The sequence below is a fragment of the Pan troglodytes genome, chromosome 4, assembly GCF_028858775.2.
Source record: "Pan troglodytes isolate AG18354 chromosome 4, NHGRI_mPanTro3-v2.0_pri, whole genome shotgun sequence".
NCBI classification, from domain to species: domain Eukaryota; kingdom Metazoa; phylum Chordata; class Mammalia; order Primates; family Hominidae; genus Pan; species Pan troglodytes.
The window spans coordinates 111,251,076-111,274,388 of NC_072402.2; the positions used below are offsets into that span (position 1 = coordinate 111,251,076).

A 23,313-nucleotide genomic window follows, 5' to 3' on the forward strand; every position below is an offset into this window, starting at 1 on the left:
TCAAATTACATTTTTTAGCTGATTACTAGTTACATGAATGTCGTTGATTTTATGATTATATTTGGACTTGTTATAGAACTTCAATTCTAGTGGTTTTTCAGTTGATTCACTTAGATTTTTTGTATTATGTGATCATGTCATCTTACAGTTTTTAAAACTTTTGTTTCAGATTCCTCAGTTCCTTTTAGATGATTGCTTTAAAAATGGTATCCCCTGCCGTATATTTTGTACTCAACCAAGACGATTGGCAGCTATCGCTGTGGCTGAAAGAGTTGCCGCAGAGAGAAGGGAAAGGATTGGTCAAACAATTGGTTATCAGATCCGATTAGAAAGCAGGTAAAAACAGTTCTCATGTATCTTCTCTTTTATCATGCTTAAAAAAGACTATGTATATTTCACTAAAAATAGAGGATGTGTTCGTTGAAAAGTTAGGTGATCATTTTGCTCCAAGTAAGTCTACATCAAGATATTGAAGTCATGTCTAAATCTAGAGAAGTATTGAATGAAGAGTTTGAAAAAGACTTTGAACCATAGATAAAAATTCCATTTCAGGCGGGACGCGGTGGCTCATGCCTGTAGTCCCAGTACTTTGGGAGGCCGAGGCGGGTGGATCACCTGAGGTCAGGAGTTCGAGACCAGCCTGACCAACATGGAGAAACCCTGTCTCTACTAAAAAAAAAAAATACAAAATTATCCGGGCTTGGTGGTGCATGCCTGTAATCCCAGCTACTCGGGAGGCTGAGGCAGGAGAATCGTTTGAACCCGGAAGGTGGAGGTTGTGATGAGCTGAGATCGCACCATGGCACTCCAGCCTGGGCAACAAGAGCGAAACCATCTCAAAAAAAAAAAAAAATTCCGTTTCCTAGTTTCATGATCATAGTTATTTTACCTCTTTGAGCCTCAGTGTCCTCATCTATAAAATGAGTCAAAGAAAAGCATCTAGAGTACAGGTTTGATGTGAAGTTTATAGTGAACACTCAATAACTGTTAGTGAATTTATTATCAGTAGTAGTATAAATTGAGCATCTTAAATCCAAAAATCTGAAATCCAAGATGCTAAAAAATCTAAAACTTTTTGAGTGCCAACATGACACTCAAAGGAAATGCTCATTAGAGGATTCTGGATTTATGATTTTCAGATTTGGGATGCTCAACTGGAGGTATTCCAAAATCTGGAAAAATCTGAAACCTAAAACCCTTTCTGTCTCAAGCATTTTGGATAAGGAATACTCAGTATATGTAGTATTAGTAATGCCTTCTTGACAAGTAGTACTTTTTTTATTCTCAGTGGTGATTAAAAAATCTGATTCCATTTGTAACATACTTTATCTGCAAGCAAAAAGTACTTAAGGTTTTGTTTTGTTTTTAGAGCAGCTTAGGTTCTTTAACAAAATACATCACTTAATATAAAAGGCTATTGTCAGGCAGTCTCACATAACTGCAAAACCACATAGCTTTACTAATAAACTGTACATACCGGTACACTATTAGTAATATTTATTAAAATGTGTACGAGACCAGCATTTAATGTGATTATATTTTAGTTACATGAAAAACTTGCAATTGTGCACTTTGTTTTGCTTTTTTTTTAAAAGGGTTTCTCCAAAGACACTTCTGACATTTTGTACTAATGGGGTATTGCTTCGTACATTGATGGCAGGAGATAGTACGTTGTCGACTGTGACACATGTTATCGTGGTAAGAATATTGCTGAATTTGTCATATGTAACTCAGATTGCTTAAAATTTAAATACATATGCCGTTTCAGGATAGTCTCAAAAAATTTAAATACATAATTACATTTTTGGAATAGGGTAGAAAAGAGAACCAACTTATTCTTTTGAACAGGCTGTAATGATCAATTTATTTTTTGTCTATAATTATTAGAAATATTTTGTATTACAAAAATAATAAAGCCATTAGGCTTTATTGAGGGAAAATAAAATAAGCAGATAGTTTTTAAAAATGTGCTTTTCATATATGAAAATGATGCATGCACTTAGAGTTCTCAAAAAAAAGGGAGATTTCTTTTATCTCTATACTTGGTCGTTTGATCCCTTCATTAATATCATATATTTCCCCATGATAGGGGTATACTAATAAACTCCATGATTAAGCTGCTAAATTAACTAACTGCTGATGAACTAAGTTGATGAGTTTACCCCTTTGTTAAGGAATTCTAAGCTTTTATCTAGTTTGTGTCAAAAAAAATTAGATTAAGTTTTATAAACTTGGAATAAGCAGCTTTTAGAAACTTACCCAAACCAAAGGATGCACTTCATAAGCTCTGATGCTAAAAGAAACATATTTACATAGATTTTTTATGTATTAAAAGCACATTAAATTGGACTTTACTTATAATTTTTTGTAGTTTTATATTTTGTGGGAAAAAAGGGCAATATAGACAGCTCTCTGTATCTGTGGGTTCCATGACTATGGATTCAAACAACTGCAGGTTGAAAACATTTAAAAAAATATTGTGTGTGTATTGAACATGTACAGACTTTTCTTGTTGTTATTCCCTAAAGAATACAGTGTAACTATTTACCTAGCATTACACTGTACTAGGTAATATAGGTAGTCTAGAGATGATTTAAAGTATATGGAAGGATTTGCATAGGATATGTGCAAATACTATGCCATTTTTTTTTTTAATCAGGGACTTGAGCATCCATGAATTTTGGCATGGGGGAAGGCCCTGGAACCATTCACCCACAGATGCCAGGGGACAACTTTACTTTGTCATCTGCATTTCATTGTTAATGTCTAATTATTTCTGAAATTCCTGTAATACAAAATTTTCATGAATATTGATTGGCCTTGTCCACATTTAATTTGAATTAGTGTAAAACCCAGTGGTGCCATTGTTTTTAAAGACTTAGTCATCAATAATGTTTTAACTGTTCCATGGTTTTATTTCTGTTTACTACAGGATGAAGTGCATGAAAGGGATCGATTTAGCGATTTTTTACTTACAAAGTTAAGAGATTTGTTGCAAAAGCACCCAACTTTGAAACTAATTCTTTCTAGTGCTGCCTTGGATGTAAATCTCTTTATAAGATATTTTGGAAGTTGTCCAGTGATATATAGTAAGTTAAATTGTCAGATTTCTTCTATAATTTTTATGAAAGAACACTTTTGGACATTATTTATCCTAACAGAAACTGGGGAATGTTCTGAAGTAGAGGCCATCTGTTACCGTTCCACCTGAGATAGGCTTAATTGTCACTTCTTTCTATTTTCAACTTCTCCTTTTCTATCAACAGCTCTTTGGTATTGTGTAGTGAGCCTAATTCTCTTACCTTAAAAGGAAATATGCTTTATTTTCACTTTGTGTTCCTTCTTAAATTGTCCTATAACTATTTCCCTTTATTGGTAGATATCTTTGAAAAGTAGTCTATACTCCCATGTTTTACTTCACATTCACTTCTGAAAATGCTAAAACAACTTTTGCCCTTGTCCTTTATTAAAAACGGATTTTGCCATCAGTCTTTAAAAAAATGATAAATTCCTCTTCAAAAAATACAAAAGTTAGGCCGGGCGTGGGGGCTCACGCCTGTAATCCCAGCACTTTGGGAGGCCAAGGCAGGTGGATCACGAGTTCAGGAGATCGAGACCATCCTGGCTAACACAGTGAAACCCTGTCTCTACTAAAAATACAAAAAATTAGCCGGGCGTGGTGGCACGCACTTGCAGTCCCAGCTACTCGGGAGGCTAAGGCGGGAGAATGGCGTGAACCCAGGAGGCGGAGCTTGCAGTGAGCTGAGATTGTGCCACTGCACTCCAGCCTGGGTGACAGAGCAAGACTCCATCTCAAAAAAAAAAAGTAAATAAAAATACAAAAGTTCTGTTTACTTCAATGAAATAATACAAAAATATATAGAGAAAAAGTTCACAATTGCCCCTATCCTTGTTCCATGTCCTACTTTTCTGATTTATGGATGTTAACAGTGTTATATATATTCGTTTTTACTTAATGTAAGAACACAAATGTATGCAAATATATACATATTTATAACATTTACAAAAATTGGCTCTATGGATTTATGATTTATGGATGTTAACAGTGTTTTATATATATTTGTTCTTCATGCTCACAAAAATATGCAAATATATACACATTTATAACGTTTACAGAAATTGGTTTTATAAACATGAGCACATGGCTAATACATTATTTGCAATTTGCTTTATCATGAACAGTTTTCCAGTTTAGTAACCCTGGATCTAGTTCTTTATTTTAAGCACCTGCATAATAAAGTATTTCATAATATTGATGTACTATATTTATTTTACCATTTCTTTATTTTTGGATATTCAAGTTGGTTCTAGATCCCCCGCCTCGCCCCTGCTAACAATGTTATAATGAACATCCTTTTATGTATATCCTGATGTACTGGATTTCTAGGGATAGATTTCTGAAAGTGAATTTGCTAAATAAGAGTATATCTATTTTTAATTTTAACAGCTTTTGCCATTTTACTTTTCAAAAGGCTGAAATGATTTACATTTCTGAAGTGTATAAGGCTATTTATTTGAATTTTTACCGGTGTCGTTTGACATTAACCTAATTGCCAATCTGATATTCAAATTTTAGGCAAAAATCTTACTTAACTTTTCTGTGGTATCTTTTATGGTTGGCTCTCTCTCTCTTTTTTTTTTTTTTTTGTGAAATGCTCAGATGCTGTAGTTTGTTTGATAACATTGCTGCTTGCTAAACCTCATTCTTCATTATATCCCATGCTTTCTCAGTCTCCCCTGTGGGCTTCTCTTCTTTTACATGATGCTTAAATAGTGGTATTCTCTAGAATTATTCCCTTGATCCGTTTCCTTTTTTTTTTCTGTTCGTTCCGTCTTCCTTCCTTCCTTCCTTTCCCACTATTCCCATCCTCTTGTTTCCTGCCCTATGCTATACCCTACTAGGTATTGGAGATGCATAGTTTTCCTGGAAGCTCTCATTCATGCCCTGGGCTTCTATTTTTTCTTTTATACTGATGACTTCTGAATCTTTATTTTCAGTTGTTCTCCAGAGCTTTGGATTTAGATATTTCTAGTATGCCCCAAACTGAATACTTCATCTCTTTTGCAAAACCCTTTTCTCTTCTTGTGTTACCTGTCTTAGTTAGTCATACTACTATTGACCTAATCACCTGAATCACAAACCTATAAGTTCTTAACTCCTTGTAATAATCTTGGGTGATCAGGGACATCAGATCTGTACATATGCTAATCGAAAGCTCATTTTTCATTTTACATGCCTAAAACCAAACCCCATTTCCCACCAGCAAACCTGTTCTTTTCAGGTTTCTTTGCTACCTCAGAGAATGACATTATCATTCAGATTTGCAAGCCAGACATCAAAGGACTATATTTGACACTTTATTTTTTTTCCATATCCAATATAATGCTGAGTTCTACGGATTTTACCTCCCGCCTAGCTCTAGAATTTGTCTGCTTCTTTTTTGGTTTTCACTATTATTAATCTCATTCAGGTTAACCTGAACTATTGCAGTAGCTGCTACTTGGCTTGACGTAGCATTCTGCTGTCTTTAAATCCATTGTCCATATTGCAGTCAGAGTGGTCTTCTTTGAAGTAGAATTCTGATGATGTCGAGCACTTTACTGAGCTTAAATCTTTGAATGACTTTTACCTCAGGATAAAGACATAAACCCTTAGTAAGACTTATCTTTTCCTCTTACCTCATCTTGAACGATATCCCTCTCCATTCCCACACTCCCACCATTTTTCAAGTAAGTTAGCCTTTTAGTTCCTTGAAACACCTTTAGGTCCTTGAAACTCCTTTCTAGCACAGGGACTTTGCACATGCAGTTTTTCATCATCATTATACACTTTTTATTCTTTTCATATGGCTTTGTTATTTTGTTTATCTTCTTGTTTCTCATTTTCTTAGGATACTTTTCTTGATGTTGTCAAATCCCCCGTTACATACTGTCATGGTGTCTTGTACTTGTATCTCAGGACTCTTCACAACTGTATATTTACCTTCATATTCTGGATTTTTGGATTGATTTCTGTCTCTTCCACTAGCTTGCCTCCAGGGAACAGGAAATAGCTCTGTTTCCTCTTACCATTTCTACTTATAATACAAATGATATCGATGCCAGACACATGATAAGTAGGTAGTAAACACTAGAGGAAAAAACCCAAGCACACAAACAGTTGTCTAATAGTTGTTTGTAAGTCAAAGTTATAGTTAAAGGACAATATTATAAGAGTCACTTGAACTATGAAATTGCTTTTGGATATTATACTGAGATTCATTAACTTGGGATTTTCATGTTTTTATGTGAATTTTCTCCAAGATGCAAGTTGAGTATTTAATTTTTTTTTTATTATTTAGTACAGGGAAGACCATTTGAAGTAAAAGAAATGTTTCTGGAAGATATTTTAAGAACAACTGGATATACAAACAAAGAAATGTTAAAATATAAAAAGGAAAAACAGCAAGGTAAATTTTTTAATAAAAGAAATAGAAATTACTATTGATAATGACTTTGGAGTACTCCATCCTTACATTGTGGAGGTACAAGGACACTTGAAAGTGTTTTTCTCTTGTATATAATTATATAACCTTATATTGGAATATTGTCCCAAATATTCGTTTGCTTTCTGGTTTGTGTCCAGAAGTTATAATCTGTGGAGAGAAACTGAAAGTGGGTGCCAGAGTTGAGGAGGTGTCTATATCCAAAGATTCAGCCACCTTTTAAGGAGATAGAAGAATATATGCTGGCTGTCCACAGCATATCTCATAGGGAAGGACTGGGAAGTGAATGGGAGGGAGTGAAAAAAGTAGTATGTGATTAATAACAAACTTTGATAAAAATGTTGAGTTTTCCAAATCTTGATGATGTTACAGGATTTCACTGATACTTTGAATTTAGCATTATTTTCCTGTTAATACGTCTCTTGTAATGACATATTTCAGCTTTTGAATTAGGGTTCAGATTTCTTTTTCTTAATTTTAACTTCATTATTCATCATAGAAGACTTGGCTTCAAGCTTTGGTACCTTGTTTATTCTGTATGCCCTTGGACAAAAATCTGAACTCCTTTGGATTTTCCCCTTGAAAAATGTAATCAGCAATGCTGATTTCATTGGGCAGCACTGAATTACTGATATGTAAGTTGTAAAACTCCTAGATCTTGAAACTTAAAAAAAAAAATTAAAAAAAATTTTTTTTAGAGACAGGGTCTTGTTCTATTACTCAGGCTGGAGTGCATTGGTGCAATCATGGCTCACTGTAGCCTCGACCTCCTGATCTCAAGGGATCCTCCCACCTCAGCCTCTTGAGATGTAGACCACTGTGCCCAACTAATTTTTTAAATATTTTGTAGATACGCAGTCTAGTTACATCGCCCAGGCTGGTCTTGAACTCCTGGCCTCAAGCAATCCTCTTGCCTCAGCGTCCTAAAGTGGAATTACAGGCATGAGCCACCATGTCCAGCTGAAACATTTGAAGATGAAAATTATATATAATTGTATCTCAGAAAACTAGCGTGGTGGTAGAACTTCAACAAATGGTTTTCTACAAAGTGCTGTATGAATATTGGTCATTGATTTAAACAATAGTTATAACATGAATAAAAATACTCTTAATTCTGGACTTACTTAGAAGTAAACTTATTAGTAGGACTTGGAACAATAGGTGAATGCATGAATGTATTAGCCCATTTTCACACTGCTGTAAAGATACTACCTGAGACTTGGAAATTTATAAAGAAAAGAGGTTTAATTCACTCACAGTTCTGCATGGCTGGGGAGGCCTCAGGAAACTTAGTCATGATGGAAGGCAAAGGGGAAGCAAGGACCTTCTTTACATGGCAGCAAGAGAGAGAAGTGCAAGCAAGGGAAATACCAGATGCTTATAAAACCATCAGATCTCGTGAGAACTCACTATCATGAGAACAGCATGGGGGAAACTGCCCCCATGATCCAATCACCTCCCACCAGGTCTTTCCCTCAACACCTGCGAATTATAATTCAAGATGAGATGTGGGTGGAGACATAAAGCCTAACCATATCAATGAAGTTTTCAAGCAGTTTCATGTGTCTTTTTGTTTCAGCATAACACATTTATTATTGAATATTCTTAATATACTTTTTAAAAGTAACTACAGAATAAGACCAACTTTTAAGAGATACCAGATTCACATAATTTATTTAAACAAAGGAATACATTTCAAAAAGGAAATGATTTGTCTACATATTCTTTCTTTGATAATTAATTTAGAAGAGAAACAACAAACCACACTTACAGAATGGTACTCAGCTCAAGAAAATAGTTTCAAGCCTGAATCTCAGAGGCAGAGAACTGTTCTAAATGTGACTGATGAGTATGACTTACTGGATGATGGTGGTGATGCTGTCTTCAGTCAGCTGGTATGACCTCCCTGGTTTCCCACTCATATTTTGTGTGAAAATTGTGTAGGTTAAAGAACATTTTATGAGCTTATAATTTTTTTTTTTTTTGAGACGGAGTCTGGCTCTGTGGCCCAGGCTGGAGTGCAGTGGCGTGATCTCGGCTCACTGCGAGCTCCGTGTTCTGGGTTCACGCCATTCTCCTGCCTCAGCCTCCCAAGTAGCTGGGACTACAGGCGCCTGCCACCATGTCCAGCTAAATTTTTGTATTTTTAGTAGAGACGGGATTTCACTGTGTTAGCCAGGGTGGTCTTGATCTCCTGATCTCGTGATCCACCCGCCTTGGCCTCCCAAAGTGCTGGGATTACAGGAGTGAGCCACTGCACCCAGCCAAGAGATTGTAATTTTTTACTGCATAATTGAATGGTAATTCTCTTGGTTTATTTTAGACCACAACCAATTTTTCAGAGCAACTTTCTACTCTTTAAAAAAATAATTTACCCTTTTTTTGAGCATGTGATAGTATGTAATGCAGATATGTTTGCAGTTTTCTACTAGTGTTTAAAGTTGTAATGTATCCAAATGAACTGTACATGAGTTTTTAAAAATACTTTTAAAGAATATTTAAAAATTGGTAATAAAAATTGTTATTTAACATCTTTATAGATATGCACACTAAATATACTATATATATAATGATATATATCCTATATGTTTATAGGATTATAACACATGCTATATAAAAAAATATAGTATAGACTTATTTGGGTCATGGAACAGCATTTTGACCATGTATATTTGTGGTTCTTAAGACTGGCTGTATATTTTGTCACCTGAGGAGCTTTTAAAGCCCTATGGAATCTAGCACCCTACCAACAAGAGATTCTGATGCACTTGCTCTGGGGTGGGACCTGGCATCAGTATTAAAAAGCTCCAGGTGATACTTCCCTTGATGTGCAGTTGAGAGAGAGAACTACTGATCTGTATGTACATTTAACAACATCATATTGGAAGCACAATTAACATTGTGACTAGATCATAGTCCTTTGTTGACAAACTCATTCTCAGATAAAAGTTGAGTATAAGGACTAGATACTGTATTGTGAGTGATAATGTTTGTGATGAAAGGAGAAATTTTTTATGTCAAAGCCTTTGCTATATTATCATAGGATTAGTAGTCCTGATGGCCATTGTGGCCATCTTATGTTCTTTGCAAGCAAATGTTACATTATTAGGTAATTTATGATAATTTATGATTTTTACTGTTTTTTGTAGACTGAAAAAGATGTGAATTGCCTTGAACCATGGTTAATAAAGGAAATGGATGCTTGCCTTTCTGATATATGGCTACATAAAGATATTGATGCCTTTGCTCAGGTCTTTCATCTCATTTTAACTGAAAATGTTAGTGGTAAGTTTATTTTAATTTTAAAAAATTACCCTTACAGTTATTTGTGGTGGAAGTATAGTTTAATTCAAAACGTATGTACTACCAATAATTGCACAACCCAAAATTTTATTTTTTAGAAGTATTTATTTTATTTCAAATGCACAAATCAGGATCTTCTTGCTAGCACAGCATAGTAGAAATAAATATTGTGTTAAATCAGATTCTTAAGCTAATGTCTCCATTGCAGTTTGAAGAGCTGTGTGATTACATGACAATTATGTGCAAAAATGCTGTTATGTGTATGTGTTGTGTATATACTCTTGTCTTTCCCTTCCTTGGAAAGGATTTAGATGTCAAGTATTTATTCTTTCACCTGAAGCCCTCAGCATTATTATTGTAATTATTATTGATTACTTTCTTCTTGAAATATTTTACTCAGTTAACTTCCAGTATTTCATACTTGGCTTATTTTCTTCATATTTCCCTGGCTCTAACTTCTTGGTTTTCTTGGCAAGATCTTTTTCTTTTTTTCTGACCTGTAAATATGAAATCTCCTAGGTCTCAATCCTTAAGACCTTAATTCTATTTATACTTAATCCTTAAGTGGATCTCAAATAGTCATTGCTTTAAATATCTATTTTAAATGACCCCTAACTTTACATCTCCAGACCTCACCTACCCCCTGATTTAAATATACCTTATCACTTGTTATCTCCAGTTGGATGTCTGTTAGGTGAATAAAATTGGATACTCCTCAAACAACTTCTGATCCCCTCCCTACGTACCTTCCTCTCAACCTGCACTTTTCTTGTGTTTCCCTTTTCAGTAAATGGTCACTATCATTCACCTAGTTGCTAAGGCAGCAAAGCATACAGAAAGTCTGCTGTCATATTGCACATATAATTCATTAGCAAATCCTGTTTACTTTGCATTCTAAAATAAATCCTGAATATGACCACTTTTCACTTCCCCTACTGTACATTTCACTCCCCCTACTGTACATTTCACTCCCCTAGTCCAAGCTAGCCTCTCTTCTGGACTATTGCAGTAGCCCGTTAACCATTTCTGTTTTTATGTTACTGCAGTCTGTTCTCTGCAGAAAAATAAGACTGATCCTTTCATAAAGGAAATTGGATCATTCCACTTGCTTGTTCTCAACTCTCCCAGGCTTCCAGTTACGCTGTGGATAAAAATCAAAGTCCTTTCCATGATTAGGCCTCTGGCTGCCTCCTTGATCTTATTTTTTGCCACTTGCCTCCTTGTTCACTGTGCCTAGACACACTTATCTCCTTGATATTCTTCATGTATGCCAACACATTCCCTTTGGGACTTTGTTTTGTTGTTTCCTATGCCTAGAATACTATCTCCACCGGTAATCACATGGCCCAATGCCTACTTATTTAGGTCTCTGCTTACATATTGCCTTCTCTTTTCTGACCACCTTACTAAAATTGTACCATTTTCTCACGATATTTCCTTACTCTCCTTTATTATTCTTTATTGTACTTTCATTACCTGTCATGTATTTTTTATTTTTCATTACTTATTTCATCTACTAGAATGAAAACTACATGAGGGCAGAAACTTTCTCAGTTTTACTTATCTCTGTATCACCAGAGATTCATCGTTTATTAAGTGCTGAAAAATCTTTGTTGAATAATGATATTATTATTATTGTTATTTTTGAGACAAAGTCTCTCTCTGTCATCAGGCTGGAGTGCAGTGGTGTGATCTTGACTCACTGCAACCTCTGTCTCCCGGGTTCAAGTGATTGTTCTGGCTCAGCCTCCTTGAGTAGCTGGGACTACAGGTGTACGTCACCATGCCCAGCTAATTTTTTTGTATTTTTAGTAGAGATGGAGTTTCACCATGTTGGCCAGGATGGTCTCAATCTCTTGACCTTGTGATCCGCCTGCCTCAGCCTCCCAAAGTGCTAGAATTACAGGCATGAGCCACCACACCCAGCCCAAATAATGATATTACTTTTAAGCATCTTTACCACATGATAATCTGTTGGAACATGTTTAGTGACAGGAAGTTCACTACCTTTCTTTTGAATTTGAATTGTTTTAGTAGTTAACTTTTTAGTATGTTGATGTGAAATCTAACTACATAGCATCTCCCTTTTTCTGCTTCTGGAGTGAACATATGTATTTATGCCTGACAGACTTCTAGGTATATGAAGATGATTATTCTTTTTCTTTTAAATTTTTTGTTTTTTTTGGGCTGACTGTACCTATTACTTCAACTGTTCTTTAATATAACATGATATCTGGTCCCTTCGTTCCCTGGTCTGCCTTCTCTGGATATGTTCTATTTTATCCCTTTTGAAAAGCATAGTATCCAGTTCTGAGTGTTAATCTCTTAGTAACCATCTTAGCCTAAAACCTTCTACTCTTTACTGGTATTAATTCAGCCAACCCCATTGTCATATTGATTCATATTGTTTTTGAAATTTTTAGTTCTTTTTTAAACTTACGATTTTATTGAATTAAATTATTTAATCATCATGTACTTGTTCTGAATTTTTTTGAGCTTGAGATATTCTGTTCATTCATTATAAATTTTATCTTAAAGTTAGATTTGGCCCGTTGTTTCTGCTTAACAATTTTTTAAAAAATTCTAATTGTTATCTATTGCATTAATAACTTTCTCTGTTTGTCAATTTGAGGTGTCTGGGTCAATTACCAAGCATGTGGTATGCTGCAAGGGACTAGGTCAGTATTTGGGTGTGGTTGTTCAAGCAGTTATAATCCTACACATCTTCTAGTCTAACTTCTTAAAAAATAAGTGAGGGTTTTTTGACTTTTTTTTTCTCTTTGTAAATGTGTGTTGGCTCCTATTGATTTATTTTTTAAAGCTCATTATTCTTTTTTGTTTTGTTTTGTTTTGAAACAGGGTCTCACTTTGTCACCCAGGCTGGAGTGCAGTGGTGCTATTGTGGCTCACTGCAGCCTTGACTTCTGGGCTCAGGTGATTCTCCCACCTCAGCCTCCAGAGCTTTGGATTTAGATATTTCTAATATGCCCCAAACTGAATACTTCATCTCTTCTGCAAAACCTGTTTCTCTTCTTTTGTTGAAGAGCTGGCCAGGCTGGTTTTGAACTTCTGGGCTCAAGCGACCTGCCCACCTTTGCCTCCCAAAGTGCTGGGATTACAGACATGAGCCACTGTGCTTGGCCCTCATTATTGATTTTTTGAAAAATAATTGATCTCCATTTTTAAAAGTAACTTTTTGGATTTGAAAGTGTAGATATTTGTTCATCTGCAGTTTTCTTGCGTTCTTTCTTTTTCCATTATTTTAAAAAATATTTACTCTGAAGAGTTTAGCAATCTTACTTGAAAGTTAAGGAATTTAAATTCTGAAAACAGTGACTTTAAAATATTTATGATGCATTTTAAGTATTTAAGTATTATCCTTAGCTTTCTTCCTGATATTTCTTTAGTGAATACTAGACTGTTAATTTGATTATGGTCATCCTGTGTAGACTCAGGTCTCTCCTCTGCTCTTATGTACAGTTTGCACATTTCCCAGAGTCCAGTATTCTAATGTTTTAAGCCATGTGAGGAAAACTAAAATGTTACAGTAGCTCAATCATTCACTTCTCATCTTTTTGTTTCATTTCTAAAATCTCAACCCTCAATTTGCACCAGAACTGAAAATATGTCATATGATTTAGGAAACTCTGGGCTTCATAGATTTCTTTTTAGTATCATCATTTTCCCCATGATCATGTAGAAGCAGCTAATAATCAGTTAAGACTTGACATTCTCTGTTATACTTACTGTATCTATTGCTGCATTACAGATGATTCTAACACTTAGAAGCCTGAAACATTTATTATCTCCATAGTTTCTGAGAGTCAAGAATCTGGGAGTGGTTTAGCTGAGTGGTCTGGCTCCAAGTCTCTCATGAGGTTGCGGTTAAACTGTTGGTAGGGACTACATTCATCTGAAGGTTTTTGGGGCTGGAGAGTCTGCTTTCAAGAAGCCTCACTTACATAGCTTTTGGCAGGAGTCCTCAGTTTGTTGCTGGCTGTTGGCAGAATAGCCATGAGTTCTTGTCAACTGTCCTTCTCAATAGGGCTGCCTTATTCTACCTGTGAGGTGCAGCTGGCTTCTCTGAGAGTGATTCAAGAGAGAAAGAAAAAGAGCAGGAGGAAGTTGTAGTTACTTTTTATGACCTAGTTTCCAGACTTGCACACCACCTCTTTCACGTTATTCTGTTCATTAGAATGAGTCACTTAGTCCAGTTTATATTCAGGGAGAAGGGAATTAGGCTCCACCTCTTGAAGGGAGGAGTGTTAAAAATGTTTTAAATGTTTCACATTTATTCATACCCTTCTGCTCAAAATACACACAGTTTGATGCTGTTCTCCAAGGCCATGAATTGAATATTCAGTTGAAGAAGTAATTTGCATACAATGAGTACAGATCAAAATAAATTGATCTTTTAAAATGCCTGACCATCCCAGACTTAATGAATCTGAATCTCTGAGTAAGGTATGGCTATCTGTGCTTTTAAAAATACAAAGCAGAAACAACAACAACAAACCCACCCCAAAAAACAAACCCCAAAGCAAAATAAAAATACATGCCATTATATATTTGTCCAAATTCATAAAATGCACAAAACCAAGAGTGAATCCTAATGTAAACTATGGACTTTGGTTGATGTGTCAGTGCAAGTTCATCAGTTGTAAAAAATGTTCCACTCTGGTGGGGGATGTTGATAATGGGGGAGGCTATGCATGTGTGAGGCAAGGGACATATGGGATATACTTTTATTTTCCTCTCGGTTTTGCTGTGAATCTAAAACTTGTTCTAAAAAAATAGTCTTAAAAAGAAAGCCTGAGGCAATTTTCTTGTCTCTGCCTCACTTTAAAAGAACACTGATTTATATTGATAATGGATACCATGTTTCAGAGTGTTTATTAAATAGAAGATAATTGGGTATACATACTGTATATGAAAGATTAAAATTTTCCTTTTGTAGTTATCTTAAATTTTACTTTTGAGGGTTTTTTAAATGAAATCTTTCTGAAATTACCAATTTTGTAATTTAAGCAAATTAATGCTAAGCAATTATATTGAATTGCTTGAGAAATATATTCTAGGAAGAAACTTCAATAGAACTTTAATTATTTTTCTAATGTAAGGGTTTTATGGGAAATAAACTTTCTGTCAGTGTTAATCCCAGTAAGTGTCTTATCAAATAGCCTTGAATGGGGGATTAAAAGCAAAGTAAAATAACAACAAAACATTGTCTCAAACTTTGCATTTGAAGCTTTTAAGTATTCATTACTAGTTACTGATGAAAATTAACTTTTAAATTATTTAATTATGTCTTGTCATTTGGTGAACAAGGTAATATCTAGATTTAGGAAGATTATTTAAGGTTATGCAAGTTAATAGCTTTCCTTTTCTGTTGAAATAATATAGATGAGCTTAAAACAGTTTAACATCGATCTTTCCTTCTCCTACCTTCCAACCAACAGTCTTTATTCAATTTACACTAGACATATCATAACAGATTGCTGTAAGTGATCTAAGTTAAGGGTTATGTAGTGCTGTCATTATGTAGTTAAGGAGCAACTCTCAGGCTAATTATCCTGAAACTCAGTTCTGCTATTTCAGATTTTTTAAAGAATGAAAATGGTTTGAAGTAGTTTGGAAATTTAAGTTTTATTTATCTTTTCCTTTTTTTAGTTGATTACAGACATAGTGAAACCAGTGCAACAGCTCTGATGGTTGCTGCAGGACGTGGCTTTGCAAGTCAAGTAGAACAGTTAATCAGTATGGGAGCCAATGTCCATAGTAAAGCATCAAATGGCTGGTAATTTTAAACTACGTCGATTCTTCATATATCTTTGTATAGCTACACATATCTTTTTTTGATTTCTTATGTTTGTCTTTATATTAAAAACTATTGTGTAATAATTGCTGGTGAATTTCTGTTTTAATGGGTTAATAGTTTTGAATGACTTGTTTTTTAACTATAATTTATCTTATTTTTTATTTAAAAATTTTTTTGAAAAGACAGGGTCTTGATGTTGCCCAGGCTCGTCATGAACTAGTTTTACAATTTTGATGACATCTTATATATCCTTTGAATTTTGGCAGGATGGCATTGGATTGGGCTAAACACTTTGGGCAGACTGAAATTGTGGATCTTCTAGAATCTTACAGGTAAAACTTTATACTATTTTAAATTAATTCTACCGTCTTTTAAAAAAGAGCTTCACCATATAAATTATGGACTATTCAAATGTAGACCATTTATAGTCTTTTATCCAGAGATTTTTTTTTGTGATTCTAAGGAAATTTTCTGTCTGATCTACCATGGTATAATATTTGTCTTATTTTAAGAAATCAGTAGAGGGATTTCCAATTAAACATGGTAGATACAACGTAAGTATCTGCATTTTCTCAAACCTTTTACATTTCTCAAAACCTCACTAAAATGACAATGAAGCAATATAAAGAAATTTAAAAGGTGTAAACCAAAGTCAAAGAGAATGGAAGAGGACAGGGCAACTGATAGAAGATGTTAATTTTGGGATGATAGATATCTGATTGATTGACTTAGCAGAACTAAGAAAACTCACAGTGCCAATGAGAAACACTCATTTTAGCTTTGAAACTCCTTAGAGGCTTGTTCAGTGGCCTTTAAGTGAAGCAGTAAAAAAAAAATTAGTTATCAAAGAGAAAACTTAGAATACAAAACTATAATAAAAGATATTGCATTCATGAAATAAAAAGTGTGCTATCAAAAAGGAACAGAACACAAATCTTTGTTCAGATTTTGTCTTCATGAGGCCTACCCAAATTTGCTGTATCTGATATTACAATCTACCCCCCACGCAATGTCCATCCTCTTTAACCTGTTCTACGTATTCTTTTTTTCTCCAGAAGCCCTACCACCCTCTGATACACTATGTAATATACTTGTTCACTGTTCTATTGGTTTATTGTCTATCTCTTCTCCCTACCAGAATGTAGTAAGCTTATTGTCTGCTTGTTCAAGAACAGCAACTAGATGTAGTAGATGTGCAGTGAATGTTTGTTGAGTGAATGAATAAATAAATAATTCTTGTAAATTAAAAATATGATAGCAGAAAAAAAGAAGAGTTACAAGATAAAGTTTAGAAAATTGCTTTCAGAGCAGGAAAATTGTAGAAAAAACATAAGAAAATTTGCTTCCTATGTACTCCTTTATTAGGAAACTGTTGGAGAATGTGCTTCACAAAAAAGAAGTAAAAAGAAAAACAAAAATTGGGGGAGAAAAAAAAACGGGTAAAACCGGGCAGGTACAGCACAGGGGATAGGTGACAGGAATGCTCAGGATGCTGGTACAGAGGATTGTTTTGATGACACCTGTGTCTAGTAGGCCTGATCGCATAGGAACAGAAGATGTGGGGCTCTAGAGGGAGGTCTCTGTGGGGGAAAAATTTACCTGGCATTCTCAATCATATTAAAAAGCTTTATGAATCTGTTAGATAATTTGGGAAGAATTACTATCAGATCACAGAAAACTAAGCAAATAAAAATTAGACAGTTGTTACTCTAGGAAAAACAAAAAGTTACACAAGAAAGGAGGTATAATCATAGTATATTATTAGGCTAAGCAGTAAATGTTTACCAGTCATAGTAAAGTAAAGGCTGAATGAAGATTTAACAAAAATTGTAGGAACTGGTGTGGGTGGAAAGTGTAGGGAAGTGGAAGTGGTAACCTCATTTTTCATTAGTTGGAGGTTCGCAGATAATGACTACGTCGTTAAAACAATAAATAGCAGAAAATGAATGTTGCTTAGAAATATGACAGCAAATACTAAAAAGGAATGGCTAAAACAATAGAATAGTCCTAAGCAGTGTGACTAGGAGTTTTTGTTGTAACTTCTATAAAACCATTTATTACCACTATGTATATGTATTGCTTTGATTTAGCAAAAAAAGAAAAATCACAAGGGAATCCTGTAAAACCAATCGAATTAATTGTCTTTTAGATAGAAATTTTAGATAAATTTACATTAGATATTTAAATAAATTATGAAGCTTTCAGATTAGATATTTAAAGAAAATTTTGAATATATATTTTATAATACATTGAAAGCTTCTGTTTTCAACCTTTAGAGACTCAAAAAGAAAACAATGGAGCCTGAAGTTAAAATATATTAAAATATCTGTTATTCAAGAGCATATAAAATGTTTTATTTGACCTGGGTTTTTGTACTTAATTTTATAGATGTAAAATTGGAAATGTAGTCTCAGACATTTGAAATTAGTTGTGACATTGAGTCTCAAAATTCTTGGTAGGTTTAAATGCTATTTCTGATATGGTAGGTTTAGTTGTCATTTCAATAGTAGCACCCAGAACTTGCAGTCCTTTTATTGTTAACACTTTGAATGTTCCAGACATTCTTATGGTGTTAAGTAAAGCTCACTAGATACTACAGGTTACCAGGTAAAGCGTTTATCTGGATAATATTTTAATTATCCTGGCTAACTGGGCTTTCTTTTTATTTGATAGATCATATTATCAATTATAAATTTTAGGTATTTAAAATTGAATATATTATTATGTTTACTGGATTATTGATAATTTATATCCAAAAGCTATAGCTTTAAACAGAATATAATGTCTTCTTCATTTATGTGTTAAAAATTAAAAAACAATAAACTTACAGTGTTTTAAAGTAGATTTTAAAATTTATAAGAGCTGAGAACACATGGACACAGGGAGGGGAACATCACACACCAGGGCCTCTTGAGGGGTTCCGGGATAGGGGAGGGATAGCATTAGGAGAAATACCTAATGTAAATGAAGGGTTGATGGGTGCAGCAAACTACCATGGCACGTGTATACCTATGTAACAAACCTGCATGTTGTGCACATGTATCCCAGAACTTAAAGTATAATAAAACATTTACAAGAGCCAGTTGTTAAGTTGTAGAAGTTTAATATTTTTCCCATTGAAAACAGTCTTATGTTATTTTTCTGCTAAACTCTTTAAGAGAGATTGGATTTATTTGAACTTCCTAGAAATTCTGTTGATAATTGCTAGTGATAGCAGTAGTTTACATTTTTACATATAAGATGAAGAAGCAAGGCATTTATTTCAGTAATTTATGTTGATTCTTGCTTTTGGAAAATAGCATAATCAACTTGCTTTTAGTATAGAATTTTCTAATTAACAGTCATGTTAAGTTGGTACCTACTGAGTTTTTTAAAAATGTGAACTATACATCAGAATATTGTTTATAGTAGTAAACAATTAGATACAACCTATTAAAATATAAATGATAGCTGAAAGTTTGTGGTTTTTAACAGTTTTATTGAGATATAATTAATATACCATATAATTCACCCATTTAGGTGACCAATTCAATGGTTTTTCATATGTTCACAGACTTATGCAATCATCACCACAATCAATTTTAGAACAGTTTCATCACCACAAAAGAAACTTGTACCCATTAGGTGTCTCTCCCTATTCCGCCCCAACTCTCCTAGGCCTCCTCCAGCTTTAGACCAACCACTAATCTACTTCCAGTTGCTATAGATTTGTCTATTTTGGACATTTTATATAAATGAAATCATGTGATATGTGGTTTTTGTGACTGGCTTTTTTCAGTTAGCATAAAATATCCATGTTGTAGCACTATTTTTATGACTAATACATATTCTATGGATATACCAAGGTTTGTTTGTATATTTGTCAATTGATGAACACTTAGGTTGTTTCCACTTTCTGACTATGAATAATACTGGTATGAATATTTGTGTACAGATTTTTATGTGGATATATTTTTTTCATTTCTCTTATATATACACCTAGGAGTGGAATTGCTGGGGCATATGGTAACTCTATGTTTAACCTTTTGAAGAACTGCCACATTGTTTTCCAAAGCAGCTTTACCATTTTACATTTCCACCAGCAATGCATGAGGGTTTAAATTTCTCCCACACCCTCTCCAACACTTGTTATTGTCTGTCTTTTTGATTGTAGTCATCCTAGTTGGTGTGAAGTGGTATTTCATTGTGGTTTTGATTTGCATTTCCCTGATAGCTAATGATGTTGAACATCTTTTCATGTGCTTATAGTCCATTTGTATATTTACTTTGGAGAAATGCCTTCAGATTGTGCTTTTCTAAAAGCATTCATTGCCAAATTTTACTTTGAATAATGTGCTTGAAATCAAAACATAAATCATATTATAGCTAGGACATTAAGTGTCACTTACCTTACCTTCCTTAGGGAATATTGGAAATTTGAAGGACATAAGGATTACTTTTGTTAGTGGAAATTGACTTTGTCTTTTTCTTTTTTTTTTTTTTTAGTGCTTCACTGGAATTTGGAAATCTAGATGAAAGTTCTCTGGTTCAAACAAATGGAAGTGACCTCAGTGCTGAAGACAGAGAGCTCCTGAAAGCTTATCATCATAGTTTCGATGATGAAAAAGTAGACTTGGATTTGATCATGCATCTACTATACAATATCTGCCATAGTTGTGATGCTGGTAAATACGTGTTGTCTAAAAGAACTGGAGCAAAATATATACTTTAAGAATTAATATTTTAAGTGTACAAATTTTTATATAATTGCGCTGATAGTAGTAAGTGAATAATATCCTGTCATCTTATGATAGTTTACCAGTACTTGAAAACATGTGATACAGATTTTTATAATTCTGTTGATTGCCTCTGATTCACAATGAGATTTAATATTAAAAAGTCATTCTTCTCCAAGGTGCAGTACTAATTTTTCTGCCTGGATATGACGAAATTGTTGGACTGAGAGATCGCATCCTGTTTGATGACAAGCGGTTTGCTGACAATACACATAGGTAAGGGCTAAAGCCTTATATCTGTTGCTTAAAATAACGGACAGGTCTTATAGTATGTTTTCTCTTTCAATTGTCTGCAGATACCAAGTCTTTATGCTTCATTCAAATATGCAAACATCCGATCAAAAGAAAGTATTAAAAAACCCACCTGCAGGTGTTCGAAAAATAGTAAGCTTCATAAAATCTTCTTTTTAACACTTTTATTAGTTATTTTTTCTGTTTTTATATTAACTTTAAAGTAATATCTTGTTGCAGATTCTTTCCACCAATATTGCTGAAACCAGCATCACAGTCAATGATGTTGTCTTTGTTATTGATTCTGGTAAGGTGAAAGAGGTATGTATGGGTAAGTTGTAGTTTTACTTAAATGAAGAAGATTAAGTTCTACTTCAACAAATACTTTTATTTATTATTTAGTTATTTTTCTTTTAATTTTACCTCTACTCAAGACAGCTTGGACCAGCACATGCTTTTATAAGCAGAATTTACGAAAAATGTCTGGTTCTAGATAAATTTAACATGCTAAATATTGATTTTACTAAATATTCTGCCTTAAATAATTCAGTATATAGAATCAATTTTTGTTATTTTAACAAAGTATACAAAAATGTAGCTCTGCTCACCAAATACTAGGAAGGAAGTAAAGGGTTTGGTTAGTTATAGTGAAAATGTTGTCACACAGTATGGGAATTTGATTACATATTTTTTATGTTTTCCTTCTACATATGGACATGGATTATGTCTTTGTTCACTGTTAAATCTTTAGTGCCTCACCTATAGCAGGTGTTCAAAAGATACTCAGTTCAAGAGAACCATGCTGAAAGAAAGCAAAGAAATAGATAAACCATGGGATAACCAGCAGCTAAATTGGACTTAACACTTGCTTTTGTAAAAAAAAAAGTTTCATTGGAACTCAGCTAGTCTACTTTTACCTTTTCTCTATGGTTGCTGCCTTTATACTGCAAGGCAGATTGGAGTATTTGTAACAGAGACCCTCTCAAAGCCTAAAATATTTACTATTTGAAAGTCCTTTTCAAAAACAGCCAACCTTTGTTATAAAAAAAAAAAAAGCCATTTATTTCCTTTTAGTACTGGAATGCCCAGCAGTTTTCCATGTTCCTAACTTTTGGTGGATAACATTCGCTGAAAAAATGAAAGTGGTAAAGATAATTGATTTTTCAAGGGAAGACATATTATTCATGTGTGGAAAGCAAATTATATCTATTTAGTGGATAAAAATGATCGTTTTTAATGTGAAAAAAGTAATTGCCTTATGTTTTCAATGTAATTTTAAGGAATATTTTATAGAAAATAAAATTTTATTATAAAAATTGGCCATATGCTTTATAATTGAATAAAGGTGGGATAAATTTTATTTTTATATAATAGTACATTAATGAGTATTATCACTAAAAATCTTAATGGTGAGCCAATGAAAATTCAGATTTTATTGCCCTAAAATTACCTAAAGTGGATAAAGTGGGTTTTGAATATTTTAGAAAGTTCCTTTAGGTGTTATTTATTTATTAAGTAACTGAAATTTAAAACATGGGTAGTGTCAAAAGTTATTTAACATACAAAATTGACAAATGTAATGTCATATTAAAAACCAAATAAGCTGTTTTCTAAAAATTTTATAAACTATTATGCAAACATTTTTATTTGCTCTATGCAGTTATTTTATGAAAGGGAAAGTATAAGTACCGAGTCACTGAAATACATGTTCTAGTTAGGCTTGTATTTCTTTAAAATATTTCTCTACAATAAATTTTCACTGTAGGTTATTTGAATAAGTATGTGGATAACAATGGTTCTTTTTTACTTTCTTCATTGTAACGTTCGGGAAAGGCTAACTTTGTTAGTAGCTCAGCAGGAAGTAAAGTGGAAGTGGTTAAAAATATTTCTCTTTTGGATAAGATTATTGATTGTTATTCTTACTCTACAAGGTTAGGTCCCTGAAAAGTATTTCAGAAAATGTCTTTCCTTGATCTTCTTATTCTGCACAGTGATGCAAATCTGATAGGAAAGTGACCTCAAGGGAATAGATCCATTCTCTCCAATCTTGATGTCTTATGAGAACTGGCTGCCATTATCCAGCTGTGGCAGAGAGCAACAAATAGCTCAGCAGAGCACAGAATGGAGAAGTTTTACGCTCTTCTGAGTTTAGTTTTTAAATCCTTTTTTCTTAGTATGTTTGTAACCAGAAAATCAGGGTTTATTAAAAAATCAGTACTGCTGTTTTAATTATTTAATCAAGAGACGACTTTGAATTAAACTTTTGGCATGTTAAAATATGTTGATAACATTCTTGCTATTACCTTTTAAATACCTTTTATATTCTAACATAAAGATGGTTTAAATATTACAGAAATCCTTTGATGCTCTGAATTTTGTTACAATGTTAAAAATGGTATGGATTTCCAAAGCTAGTGCCATACAGCGGAAAGGCAGGTAATGTATATTTAATGTATATTCATTCAATTGCCTGTAAAATGGAAACGTTTTTATATGCATTACACATTTATCATATATTCCATGTTCAATAAAATAGTAGTTTTCATGTTAAAATTTTTATATTATTTTTGCAAAGCAAGCCATTTTGATACTTCCTTAAAAGTTGAATGTAGGTTATGTTAAAATTAAAAACTTTTGCCTAGTTAAATGTACATTCAGATGTAAGAAGCTTAAAAAACAA

The 23,313-nt window shown here is 33.6% G+C and overlaps 1 protein-coding gene across 14 annotated transcripts in view; it reads left to right on the forward strand.

Moving 5' to 3' along the window:
* YTHDC2 (YTH N6-methyladenosine RNA binding protein C2) overlaps nucleotides 1–23,313 on the forward strand; it is an 81,278-nt gene that overhangs the window by 19,029 nt on the left and 38,936 nt on the right. For all 14 annotated transcript variants that reach the window (XR_010156972.1, XR_010156973.1, XM_517881.8 and 11 more), the window contains 13 exons: nucleotides 170–336; nucleotides 1,596–1,698; nucleotides 2,933–3,089; nucleotides 6,363–6,470; nucleotides 8,253–8,401; nucleotides 9,656–9,791; nucleotides 15,480–15,606; nucleotides 15,894–15,959; nucleotides 20,113–20,291; nucleotides 20,522–20,618; nucleotides 20,699–20,786; nucleotides 20,874–20,954; nucleotides 22,987–23,069. Coding sequence is in view for 12 of the 14 variants with exons in the window: in XM_517881.8 (XP_517881.2) it covers nucleotides 170–336; nucleotides 1,596–1,698; nucleotides 2,933–3,089; nucleotides 6,363–6,470; nucleotides 8,253–8,401; nucleotides 9,656–9,791; nucleotides 15,480–15,606; nucleotides 15,894–15,959; nucleotides 20,113–20,291; nucleotides 20,522–20,618; nucleotides 20,699–20,786; nucleotides 20,874–20,954; nucleotides 22,987–23,069 (1,541 nt within the window). In the remaining 2 variants the exon portion in view is untranslated. The remainder of the gene's footprint in view (nucleotides 1–169; nucleotides 337–1,595; nucleotides 1,699–2,932; nucleotides 3,090–6,362; nucleotides 6,471–8,252; nucleotides 8,402–9,655; nucleotides 9,792–15,479; nucleotides 15,607–15,893; nucleotides 15,960–20,112; nucleotides 20,292–20,521; nucleotides 20,619–20,698; nucleotides 20,787–20,873; nucleotides 20,955–22,986; nucleotides 23,070–23,313) is intronic.